The 13,699-nt window shown below is 37.9% G+C and overlaps 2 protein-coding genes across 3 annotated transcripts in view; both read left to right on the top strand.

The window, feature by feature from the left end:
* Window positions 1-2,936, top strand: part of UFL1 (UFM1 specific ligase 1) — a 32,467-nt gene extending 29,531 nt beyond the window's left edge. Inside the window, exons 18-19 of the mRNA XM_017681399.3 lie at window positions 422-602; window positions 1,224-2,936. Coding sequence (XP_017536888.3) covers window positions 422-602; window positions 1,224-1,442 — 400 coding nt within the window. The 3' untranslated portion in view covers window positions 1,443-2,936. The remainder of the gene's footprint in view (window positions 1-421; window positions 603-1,223) is intronic.
* A 133-nt stretch (window positions 2,937-3,069) lies between these two features.
* The window catches only part of FHL5 (four and a half LIM domains 5), a 42,570-nt gene continuing 31,940 nt past the window's right edge, over window positions 3,070-13,699 (top strand). Inside the window, exon 1 of one of the 2 annotated variants that reach the window (XM_017681401.3) lies at window positions 3,070-4,593. The gene's annotated coding sequence lies outside the window, so the exon portion shown is untranslated. Of the gene's footprint in view, window positions 4,594-8,392; window positions 8,542-13,699 lie in introns of those variants that run through there. The other variant, XM_017681400.3, reaches the window with a different exon arrangement.

The raw sequence follows: 13,699 nt of genomic DNA, 5'->3' as shown, positions 1-13,699 counted from the left end.
TTATTAATAAATTCCTAGATGTGTGATATTTCGTTTTGGAAATTGGAATTTGACTATCTGAACCTTGCATGGAGAACTGTTGTATCTAAATAGCTGCAGACTTCAAGCATATGCAGTCTTATTTATTAGCTTTGAGATCTTGTAGGAAACCTTATTTAAATCAGTGCACTTGTATTTGATCCCAAATAACTCAAAACAAAAAGCATACTTCGAGGATGCTGTTACATTGTTTTTGCTATTATTTTCTAGTGTCTTAGCTTATCCAGGCCATTTAATATTATGTGTGTCTGTATCCCATATTTAACAGGTCCTTTAAAATGTCTATGGATCCATCTAAAAATGATGACAGAAGGCAAGAGCTGAAATTCATGAGAACTTGTTCAATATGACAGTGTGTTTGTGTGACTCTGTTCTTGTTTAGGCAGATACTGTTCCAGCATCGACAGGCACTGGCTGAGCAGCTCAAAGTCACAGAAGACCCTGCCCTTACCCTGCACCTCACATCGGTCCTGCTGTTTCAGTTCTCAACCCACAGCATGCTCCACGCACCCGGAAGATGTGTCCCACAGATCATTGCTTTCCTTAATAGTAAAATTCCAGAGGTATTATATTTTCAATGTGCTTGAAACTTTTAAAGCTTTTAGATTCTGAATGTTTTGATTAGATAGATGTGAATCATTGTGAACATAAGTCACAGAATATACTAACATCATCCTGCCTCCAATAATGATAACAGTGAATTAAGAGATTGATTTTTTAAGTTCAGCATACTTAAGAATCTTAAAGGATCCCATAGGATCCCTGGTAAAGAATATTCTGAATTTGGATATTAAGCACTTAGAAAAGATATAACATCCAGTCTTTCATTTTAACCTGTCCTTCAGGGAACAACTCAAAAAGTCCCATCTTGTATAAATTTTTCTGAGAAACTCCTCAGCTAAAAGTAGTTTGGCTTCTTTGAATTTCCATGTCACTTTGACAGTATCTTTGGTGATAGAACCTAGTTAAGTTAACTTACATCAAAGTGCCCTGTATTCATGTTTCATCGCCTCTTGAACTGTAATCTCCTTGACAGCAAGGACCTGGCTAGATTCAGCTCTCTACTACATGACCAGGGATACGTAAAGATGAGGACCTTCAGTGTGTACTCGTTGAACAGATGCTTTGTCCACAAAAAATTAAATCATGTTCATTAACTTCTCTTCTCCTTTCCCATTTCACAGGATCAGCATACTCTTTTGGTAAAATATCAAGGTTTGGTTGTAAAGCATTTAGTTAATCAAAATAAGAAGACTGGGCAGGGAGATGATCCCCTAAGTGAGGAGTTAGACAAAGAACAAGAAGATATCACCAATGCTACTCGTAAAGAGCTTCAGGAACTTTCTTCATCCATTAAAGACCTTGTTCTCAAATCTAGGAAATCATCTGTGACAGAAGAGTAATGATCTTAATTTACTTTTGTCATCTAGTAAACACTTTTCCCCAAAGTTAAAGGTGAATGGTTAACAAAAAACTGCTCATTTTACAATCCCTGATCCCCCCTAATAGCCCTCTTCAACACACAGGTCAGTTAAAATAGAAATGTACTCATGTAAATATTATAAAAACATGAATTTTTGTAAATTAGGTTCACCGTGGAAGATTCCTTTTCACATTATAATTCTAAAAATTATACATTTTAGGTTTGTTTTCTTTCTAGATGCTGACCAAAAAGTAAGTTTTCTGGTATCTTTCATCTCTAGGAAAGGAACCATATATTATTAGATTTCTGGTGACATCATTAGGCAGGAACTTAAAATGTCATGTTTTTTAAAAAAATAATACCCTTTTGGTAATGAAAATCATTTACTTTATCTTACAATTAATAAGAGAAGACTTCAAACCTAAAATACAGAGATTTGCAAAATATTTTATTACTAAGCCCTTGCTCTCATTTCTGGCAGTTAGGGGGCCTCCCATCTCCCCCACAGGAATGGAAACTTTTTATGGTTCAGGGCTTCAGGGAGGCCTGTACACGTACAAAAGAATGCCATGGGGACCCAAGCACTGCTCTTCTCGACCCAGATGCTAGCAAGAGTGAGAGGACAAATGAAATTTACTTCAAAGACATTAAGTTGCATTTGTCATTAAAATAAGTAAAAAATTTAATACAAATATTTTTCTTGAACACAGTATGCATTTCTAAATTTCACTTTTTATGTCTATAGTCACTTTAGCACCTAGTTCTTTGTTGTAAGGGAATCTATAAGTGCATGTAAGTCATTGAACTGTTTTTTATTTTTTCAACAATAGAAACTCAAGAAAAAAGATAGGTATTCTTGTTTTCTAAAGATGATTAGTACTTAAAACTAAAATAGTCCTTGGAGTAATCATTTCAACCAATGGGGTTTAAGCAACAATTTATTATATATCAAAAAGTGATTTATTTTGAATATAAGTAAATTAAATTTCAGATATTAAAAAAATACTATTTTATATAATTCCTTATATGGCATTTAAAACTCTCTGTTTTCAAATGTTTGAATACAAAGATCAGTCTACCTCTAATTATGGACAAAGTATTAATTCTAGACAAAGTGTTGCTAACTAAGCATTATTATTAAAGTTGGTAGGAATATAACAAATTAAAAAATGTTTTTCCATGGGTAATTTTCTATTAGTTTACTTCCGTATGGGCAAAAGAAGAAAAATGACAAATCCTCTGTGACCACAAAGTCCAGTTAGTTTTATTTGTTTATTCAGCTTCCAAAATATTGAACACCCAAGCTTGTATTTTTATTCTGTCTTTGTTTAAGGACCTTATCATTTATGGCTCAGCAGATATCAAGGTAATCCACATTTGTATAAAACTAGATTATAGATAGTAAAGCAAATAAAATCATTCTTTCTTAATATGTGAAAATAAAAATAAAGCAACACTAATAAAAAGAAAGCTATTCTGTCTTATTTTGTTCGCATTTAATTTTTTCATTTATCAAAATGGTTCTTATTTTTCCACAGTGTATAAGTCGCATTGTTTTTGTAAATAAAATTACGGAGTTCATTTTGTATGTAAAGATCTAATTTCATTAATAAAATAAGAATTGTTAAATCTTTACTATGATCTTAATGGGAAGATTTAAGAATGTTATTTAAAATAAAGTTGCCTATTATTTCTATTTTATGGTACTTTAGAGCTTCCATTATTTTAATTGCTACAAGGATTAATCTATGCATATATTATATATAATGTATTTAGATTTCTTAATTCTTATTCTGAACATTTTTAAAGTATTTTATTATATTTTCTTACACAGAAATAGTAGCATAGTCCTTAGTGGCTTTCATTCCTAGAAGGATTGCCATTCGTGATCCGTTTCCTCTCCGAAGATCATTCGCAGTTAGCTAGGTTTCGGCAAATGCGCAGCTATATTCTTATATCTGCTACTTCTTCCCACTGCAGGTAAGGTAGAGATACTTGGATCACGTCCTCGGCTATTCGGGTTCAGGCGTTCCATCTCCGTTCCATGTGGTTTTGAAGAGCAGGGAAAACCCACTGCTGGCTGTCAAAGATTCAGAGAAGAGCACCATTATCTTACCAAAATCACAGTGTATTTTCAGAAAATCCCTGATGCTAAGTTAGAACAATGTATGTAGAAGTTGCTTAACCTGGTTGTAGAAACATCCTGAACTTTCTAGAGAATGTATTTTAATCATCAAAGCACCAAGGGTGCAAAGTGCCATAGCGATCTGAAGTATAGTGCAGCCCCTGGATGGAAAGGGAACAATTCCTTCCTTCCTTAGAAATGTTACTCAACCCAGGGCCAGGAGGGATTGTTTCTCTATCAAGAATTAACTTTGGGAGTTGGGGAGGGGAGGAGGAAGTGGAAGGGCTGCAGTATTTCATGCCAAAGAAGCCTTTTCCCCAGTGTATTTGGGAGATGAACTAAAACATGTATAAACCGCTCTGGGATGTACATTTTCCACAGAAATTTGGGGGCACTATTAAAGTGGCTATTCAAATGACCTACAAAGTCACACCAGCTGCTCTGCCTTGAAGGCCACGCTAAGCAAATAAAGGAATAAACAGATCCCAGGAGACACTTCTTCCGAGCCATCTAAGAAAAAAACCCTTCCAGACTTTCAGAAACAGTGTTTATTCCACTTACATCACAAAGAAGCAATAACTACTTTAAACTGCTGTAATAAATTATGTAAGTTCCCAGTGTTGTGTTTATTGTTTGTTTAACCAGGCTTGCCTCTGCTTACAGGACTCTCCTTCTCTCCAGTGACCAGTAGTAAGACTTACACAGGATGTGCGTGTCAGCAGGAGGGAGGGGGTCACGGTGTGTAGTAGAGGAAAGGACGGACGTGGTGAACTTAAACCCTTGGATCACCAATCTCCTGGATCCTGTATGGCAGCCAAGTACTAGGAATGCAAGAATAAGTGTTAAAAAATATGCCTTGTTTCCAAAGAGGTGGCAAAAAGTCAATAATTTTGTTCAATATAGTGTTTTGAAACAAGAAGAGGATGCTGCGGAGAAGTGGAAGTCAGACTTGCACAGCGGGGAAAGGAATTGAACAGGCTGACCTGAACTGAGTCCCAAGAGAAAGGTAGGACTAGCTCCGTGAAAATAGGGAAGGAGTGGCAGGCATTTCTGGGCAGAGAGGAGACTCAAAAGTACTAAGACATAAAGCTAGTATGAAATAATGAAACATTTGGGGAACCCCAAACTGAGAAGTAAAAGTGGTCCGGGCAAGTAGGGTAAGCTGAAGCTGGAGAGAGGAGAGGGAGATGCTGAAACGCCGTACACACTAAGATAAAAAGTTTAGTTTAACCATTATGCTAAAAACAAGGGGAGCCTTTGAAAGACTGTCCAGGAAATAGGTGATTAAGATTTGCCTTTTGGAAAGATCATCCATTCTGAAAGGCAGTTGGACAATTCACCGAAATCCTTTAAAATACATGTATTATTTGTGAAATCAGTATTTCCCGTTTCTGAGGTATGTGGACTTAAAAATGTGCACAAGTCTTTTTCCCAGCCTCTGCTAGAAAAGGAACAGGAACAGCATGTCTTGCATAGAAAGACAATCTTCCTGGCTTTGAAGTATTTTTGTTTATTCAGATGCTTGTCTACCAAAGAAACACATTTTTTTGACTAGTCATGAGTACAGACAAATGTCCCAAAGGTTTCCTTTTATATTTCTTGTTATTCAATGAAAAGAAGAAAAAATAATTTAGCGAATTGTTTGCATACTGAGCTTGTCTTTACTGACTTAAAAGGTAGCCTCAAGTTTATTGTGTAGACTTATGGGTTGGATAATTGCTTGAAGGCATAACTCAGGGTTAATATACAATGTTCAGTTGTTTAAATAGTATCTAATAAATGTAAGTGAACTTAAAGTAAGTGCTCTATATTTTTCTGCTTCTCTCTTTCATACCTAAATCTAAGTCTCTGTGATTCGTACTTTATAAATGCTCAGGATGAGCTTTGATGTGAAAGAAAACGAGAAAGGAACCCTATTCCATAGTATATTTCATTAAGTTGCAGCCATTATTCACAGTCACTTTCAACATACTTGACTTCACAAAATTTCAACAAAATTATTCACAGTATATTAAGTAAAAAAAAGATACAGAATTTTATATGATGTGGGCTTCATTTTCTAATTAAATTTATTGTCTAACTAGAATTATATAAACATTTGCCTAAAATATTTCCATAAACATTTTATTGTAGTTATGTGCCTGCATACATAATATTCTAAAGGGATTTAGGTGAAGATTTGGGCTGTGGCTGTCCCCTGGGTTGCAAGTCATTTTAAATTATATTCTTTTCAATTTTTTTTATTGAAATATACTTTATATACAATATTGGTTTCAGATGAACAACTTAGTGATTCATCAGTTATATATATTATTGAATGCCCACCATAATGTAGTTACCATCTGTTGCCATACAAAGATGTTACAATATACTTTTTCAATTCTTATTAACAGATTTTCTGCAGGAAGCATGTATCAGGCATTAGGGAAATTGACCCCCGGATAGTGGAAAATCAATGTATAACTTTTGACTCTCCCAAAACTTAACTAAAAGCCTACTGTTGGCCAGGGCCTTCCCAGTAGCATAAACAATTAACACATATTTTGTATATGTATTATATTCTGCCTTCTTACAATAAACTAAGCTAGAGAAAAGAAAATGGTTTTTCAAATTGCAAATCTCCAAAAAATTTTCCACTATAGTTGTTGAAAAAAAATTCACATGGCAGTGGACCTGTGCCATTCAAATGCTGTTTCAGGGTCAACTGCATTTTATAATTCAATAAACATTTTAAAATATATATCGCTGCACAGCGGTGTAGAGAGATAATCGAGAGGGAGCCAACTGAGGCGGGGGCCAAGTATTGTACGACTGATAAAATAATCCAAGTGAGAATGTGAGACTCAGAATCCAGAGAGGAAAACAAATTTGAGAGAGAGATAACAAAGCAGCACCAGCTGAAGTCGGGGATGGGGATAAATGCTGGGAATGCTGGAGAATAAGTGAGGAAAGGGAGGGGTCTGAGATGACCAGTTGGACGCCAGTGCCATGCCCTGAGACAGGAAACACAGCGGACTAGCAGGTTAGGGGTGGGGAGAAGACCAGAAGGTTTATCTGGGACTGTTGAATTGAAGATGACTGGGAACCTCAAGACAAAGATGACCAGCAGACCACAGGATATGTGTCTGGAACCTGAGAGACTGATGACAGTTGAGAGAAGAGGTTTGGGAGGCCTAAGTGTTGTCTTCATAAGCCCCGTGGAGAGTGCACAGAGGAGCATTTTGAACTGAGGATGAAGCTGCAGGGAAGGGTGAGGTGAATAAATGAAGACAAAACAGACGTTCAGAGCAAGGAAGAAATTAGCGTGTTATTTACTGTAACTGAGGGAAGAGAATTTCAAAAAAAAAAAAGAAAAGAACTAGACATAGCCAGAGGTGAGAAATTTCAGGTAAGATTAAAGAAAGTGCGCTTTGGGGTGCTAATTAAGATCTTTGATGAGCTTAGTGAAGCTTTTTGGTGGAGTGATTCAAGTGGAAGACGGATCGCAATAGTCTGAGGGAGTAGGGATCAGTGAATGCAGTCACCCTCTCAGGAAGCATGGGTATAAACAGAGAGGGTGACCCATAGCTAGATGGAAGCGCACGCAATTTATTCTCTCCAGGATTCCACTTCCTCGCCTATGAAAAGAGAAAAACAATGCCTGTCTAGCAGTGGTGTCACGAGGATTAAAGTCTATTGCTCATTGAATGAACTTGTGTCCTTCCACTGAATCAATTTGTTTCTGCTAATCACGTTTTCATTTTCATATCTTCGTCATCAAAGTCAACTGAATAACAAAGCGCTGAGTTGATTGTCTTTGCATATCCCTGGCTCCAGTTTTTGATTGTATATACCTGAGTTTGACCTCAGAAAATATTAATATGTCATTCCTTTAGCACTAAGAACAATAACAGTTCAACTTTGGTCTGGGAATGAATGGAGTTGTTGGCAGAGCATTCCTTCTCTCACACCACCTTACAGACCAAAGAGAGAGATGTCCTCAAATGGAGACTCTAGAAGTAAATGTCACTCACATTATGAATCACTTTAACCTACTGAGAATTCCTGTTGTGGATTAACTCAGTATTCAAATACTTCTTCAGATCCAACTCTTAAAATCTCTAGCCACTTTTCATGTTTTGAATTGGAGATTGTCAAAAGACCTGCAATGCTTAAATGAAGTCACATAGCTACAGACATGACATAACAATCATTTCCTAAGTCCACAGGCAGGCAGAGGAAACAGGTAACCACCTTGAGTTATTATTCTCATCAAATCCAAGGCTCAAGCCTCCTGAATTTCCCTGAAAAGCTGTGGCAAAGGCCACAATCCAGGGTTCATCTCTCAAGCTGCCAAAAATCCTGCAGCTGAGAACATGGGGTCTCATTTCTTTCCAGACAACACAACAAAAAAGCTCCGTAGTTCGGCCATTTCTTACCTAAAAGAGTTCTGATAGTCACCAGAAAACAAAATAAAATAAACCAAAAACCTAGATTAACCAAGAAAAGAGAAAATATATCATCTTTCTGAGTGTTTTAGAACAGGCCCTTAATTCCACCTGGGCGCTGGACACCTCTGAAGTGTGTGTGTGAGCGTCTGTACGTGCACTTTGTACGGTAAACTTTTTGCAGCTTTTCCAAATACTTCAAGTACTAATCCTAAGGCAGGATTTCCCTTTAAGGAAGTAGGGCAAAGAATACGTTATTCATAATTTTAAGTAAAAATTGACAAGGAGTGCTTTCCCAGCCCAGCGGAGTCAGCTACGCGCATGCCACAAGGCCTGGAGGAAACCCACTCTCCCTCCTTTCTTCTCCCGCGAAGCTGAGAGAGCTGCCGTTGGGCGGGGCTGTCAGACAGCTGGGGGCCCACGCTGTTCTCTTTGGAGTTCACATATGAATGTGTTGGAGGGGAAGGAATCATATATTCTCCTTTCTTAACTGTTTAAATCACAGGAAGAAGCAACTTTAAGAAAAAGTAAGTTTTGTTTTTTTAATGTTTCCTTTGTCTTTTTTATGTGGTATTTTGGCTTCTTAATTTCGCTTAAGTATAAGAGATTCTTATAAACTCCAGTGGACTGCTTAAGAGAAAACTTGCCCTTGACAAGTAAGTATGTATCTTGAAGTTTCTTAGAAACATTTTTTAAAGCTATTTGAGCCAACAGTGAACAAATTTTATAGTCTTAGCTCTTCAGGTTTTTCATTTTGATGATATATGCTTGTGGAGACAACATAATAATAGCCATGTAACCCTGGAGTTAGCCCCTGAGTTCTGAAAATGGTCTTTATACACAGGGGCAGAACTTTGTGATCATAAACAAGGAAAGTGGGATGCTGGGGTCTTATTTGGCTTAATTTATTTGAATGATTAACTGTACCACAGAGGGGATTTTATAGTTGACTTCATATATCCAGAGCACAATTTGAAGTCATTTACAGACTTTAAGTGAGTTGGTGAAATTCCTGCTCTTTTTTAGAAAAAAAAAAAATCTGCCTTCTTTTCCAAAATAGACATAAAAAGAATTCCTGATCTTAGGTTTTCTAAGATTGTGTTAAGTTCTCTGTGTGTCTGGCTCACACAGACAAAATACGCTACGTGAACCTAAAGCACTGCTTGAAACTAAACTAGCATTACTTACACAAAAGCACGCATCGCATACGTGTTCATGCTTTCTTCAAAACTGTTTCAGTCAGACCCTCACTGGTGTCTGTCAACCATTTGAAAACCAAATGCAACTCGCCAGCTGTCAATCTGGGTTTCAGAAATGTGGGAACCAAAAAGAATCATTAATAAAATGTGTGAGTCTTAAAAACAAAATGCAAGAAATTCCCTCAAGTCATTTTAGCTGTCATTTCACATCCACCACCATCATGTATAAATTCCAGCACTTTTATTAGCAAAGTAAATGGATTAAAATATAGCACAAATATTGCAAACATATGTATTATACAAGATATTCCTTAACATATTTGTTATGATATATGCCCAGAGCCATAATCCAAATTGCTTGGTAGGAAAGATAAACTCTGATGTCTGTTTTCTACACTTATTCTATTTATTCCCACATGTTGTTATTAGCTGCCAATTCTGGGACTAGTCTATCTAGACAAGAGAGCAAATCTGTGTTAATGTAACATCACCTCCCTGACAAGTTTACCTCTTATCTTTATCATACTTGCCAACAACATTTTGAGTGAGGTTGCATTAATTTGGATTTCTTAGGCTAACCTAGTAACTTTCTACTGTAATACTGAAGGAGGTAAATGTTTATCTAGAACACACTGGAGAAGATTTGATTCGTTTTTATGTTTTCGATCTAGGAAGCATGATCTCTATAGAATTGAAAACCAAATACATGACTTCACAAGGGAAGTTCTGAGTCAGATGTCAGTTAAACTTGCATTTCCATTTCTTGTAATTGTGCTTTTCCTCCTGGTTGTTATTATTTTTATTAGTTTCCTTTGGGTATCCTGGAAGGGGACTAGGAAGTGGAGCAAAATAAGGACCTTCCTGCCACAACACGTCCAGTCCTTCCAAAATGATCAGCTTGCGCATTTATCTATCTCCACATCAGACCACTTTGGGATCCCAGATCCCCTTAAGAATCTGGTAGAACCAATAGACCTTCTTCTCAGGAAAAAAGCCCCCTGCAAATCAATTATTCAGTGACATTTCTGGGGCTGGCAGACTCCTGAAATCTGTCCTTCAGTGTCATCTGGGGTCCTGATTATGAACCACTATTCTCCAGGAAGCTGTGGACCTCAGCTCCACACACACACTGGGGCCAGTGGGTTCCCCGAGAATTTCAAAAGCACAGGGTGCAAATATACCTACAATGTCTCTGTACGCCACCCTCACCTAAGGGCAGGTAATGTATTAGCTGAAGATGAAGTTTAAGGGTGAATTTTCAAAGCAGGTGTTTAGTTCATTTGTTCTGGGCTGCTTGTTCTGGGCAGCGTATCATGGAAATGAAAGAGAGTTAAGTAGCAGGACAGTCCTGTCTGGGGACATCAGGGTTTAGAATGGAAGGGTGGTGTGGTCAAGCCTCAGGAGGCTCCAGAATGTGGAAGACGCAGTTACAGCGAGTCCTCCTGTTTCTCTGGCTGTCCTCGGGAATCCCCGGCACCCCAACGGTGCACTGGAACATACAGAGAAGCTCTAAGCTAGTGCCCTGGCGGCCTCTGCGTCAGGGATCCCAGCCTTCAATCTTCCCCTCTTGATTGGCTCCTCCACCACCATTTAAGCGGGATCAAATGTCTCATCCTGCAAGGCTTCTCTTACCTTGCTCTGTTCCCCCAGTTACCCTTGTTCCTCAGCGTCCTAGAGGAGTCTCTGCAAAGCTGTCTGCACTCTGCTAAGCATACCCACCATCTCAGCCCCCACTTGGCACCCCAGTGTGGTCTGGCGCTTGCCCTCAGGGCTCCCCAGCTCTCACTGAGGTTATCAGTCACTAGCGTGTTACTAAAACCAGCGCACATTTCTCACTCTCCATCTACTCTCCGCTTTCCCCATCTTGAAACACCCTCCCAAACCTTGCAGATCAAACTCATTTCCTCCCACTTCGAAGACCACTCTTCCCAGATTTCTCTTCCTCTCCCCTATATCTTGAACTCCTCTTTCTGGGCAATTTCATGGCTTCAGTTATCATCTATTCTATCTGCTTACAAATTCAAAATCTGTGTCTCTAGCTAAGATAACTTTTCTGAGCTATAAACCTGTATGTCCCATTGTTTGTTGGACACAGGACTGCCCAGAGCAGGCTTGGACCCCAGTGAGTAGGGAAGGATATCAGGCAAGCCAGGTAAATATTTTTACATAGAATTGGCCCTAAGACCCCCTCCAAAATGTTCAAGTAATTTATGTATTTTCCCTGGCCCAACTCTATGGCCCTAACTGAACAGTGCCACTTGGTTGTCCCAAAGTCCTCTCAAATCTCATTGTAATCTACAAGTAAATTCATCAGTTCCCTCTCCTACCTGCCACCCTACTTCCCTCAAGTTTGCTCCTGTATAGCAGCTGACACCGTGATGTAACCCGTTGCTCAAGCTCAATGAACTAACTCCTCTTCATTCATGTGTTCAAAGAGTCTCCAAGTCCTGTCTGTGCTATCTTGTACCTCCACCTACTTCTCTCCTCTGTCAGCACCACCTCCCTACTGCAGGCTGTCATCTCTTCCTTGGTTCACAGTAGCCTCCTCACTGGTCTCCCTGCCTCCAGACCTGCCCTCTTCTACTGCACCGTCCACATGAAGCCAGAGTGACTCACCTAAAACACTTGCTCTAGAAACAAATTTGATTTTGCCTGCCTCTGATTTCAAACTTTTCCTTGATTCTCTACTGGCATTGGGATAATGCCCAGATTTCTTCTCAGGGTTAGATAGAAGCATTATAGTGGATTACAGATCTCCTCAAGTCAGTGGACTCAGGAACCACTTCTGGGTCTTTGCTAAAATGTAGATTCTGATTCTGCACCTGGGTTGGTGTCTGCGTTTTTGCATTTCTCTCAAGTTCCTGGATGAGGCTGCTAATAATGGCGCATGCACCATACTTTCATCCCAGATGGGTTGGAGCTCAACTTGTGTCACTCAGTAGTTCTGGGACCTGAGGGAGTCACTGAGCCCCTGTGTCTCTCATTCCTTGTATATAAAGTGGAAATCATGATGATATACTTTTTCTTAAGTTTGCTATGAGAAATAACTGTGTTAAAGTGAAATTACTTGCAACAGGGCCAGGCACTCTTTGCAGGTCGCAGGTAGTCAGAAAAGAATGAATGCATTTTATAGACACCTTTCCAAAGACCTGTAAAATGAGAAATGGAGACAGAAATCTTTAATACCTAGTTTGAGAAAAGGGAAATATTGGATACAATAGAATGAACTTCTCTCTAAGTGCTGTTTCTGGATTAGATTGATAATCTGCTGGAAATGAAAAGTTTTAAATTCATTATTTATAAATAAACAAGGCTAGAAAGTCAATGCAAGAGCTAAAGTATAACATGGAGAAGAGCATCAAGGCTTTGAAGTCTGGTCCACTTGAGTCTTTTATAAACTCAGGCAAATTAGTTTGCATCCCTACCTTAAAGAAGGAATAAAATGACTGCTTTTACTATTACTCTAATAGTTCTGTATTTTTATTTTTATTTTTTCTCAAGTTGTTCTGTTACAGTTTTGTTGCTATTCTGAACCTTAACCCCACCTTACTTGATTTTTAGCCAAATGTTGAGGTATTATTTTGCTTGTTTATGCTGCCAGAGCAGGACTTAACAAATGAATTAATCCTAAGTTTTATTTTCTGGTAAATCATTTTGATGTACCAGATTATTTATTGATCTAAGAATATACTTTTTGTGGGCTTACATTACTTAAGAACACAGTTTTTGGTTTTACTTTCAAGTCAATTGCAATTATTACACTAAAGATGGGGGGAAATGGACTTCTGAGGTTCTGGTTTCTAGCTTGATTCTGTTCTCTAATGATTCTTTACAACTGTTCATAAGACAATTTAAGTAACATGTGATAGTCATGTAACTCCTAATCAAGGTGTCAAACTACTTATTGCCTTTTTTTTGACAAAAAGCCATACGTATAGGTAACTAACTCATTCATGCATTCACACATTCATTCATCAAGTAGGCCAAACCAGTATTGTATTTAGAGTTAAACTGGTCAAGGTGTTCAGTTTTCTCTATATCATGAATCTCTATATTTTGCTAATTACCATTTCAGGAGTCTCCTATGAAACAGAGTTGTCTATCATGAACTTTGACCAAATGTCTCTAAACATAGAATTTACGACACTTTGATTTTGTATAAAGTTTTTTCTTCACATAAAGATCAACACTTCTTTAGCAGATTCATAGGTACAATTTGCATGCAGGGAAAGAAAAGCATCTACACCTATCTAAAAGGCTGTCATGTTACCTAAATGAAGTAACATTTTCATTTTTCAGAATGATTTCTGGTCTTGTAATTACATACACTTATTAATTTGTTTTCTTGAACATTTTTACAGTAGTAACACAGAAGAGGGTAATCTTTGAGTTTTCATAACAACTGTACTCTAAGTTTGTTCAATATTTTCTTTATTTTCCTAATTTCCAAAGTGATGTACATATTACAATTTAGAAAGTACTGAAC

Source organism: Manis javanica, chromosome 13, assembly GCF_040802235.1.
Source record: "Manis javanica isolate MJ-LG chromosome 13, MJ_LKY, whole genome shotgun sequence".
NCBI lineage: Eukaryota > Metazoa > Chordata > Mammalia > Pholidota > Manidae > Manis > Manis javanica.
The sequence above is the reverse complement of the archived record's forward strand: the minus strand, read 5'-3'. Positions and strand labels throughout refer to the sequence as shown.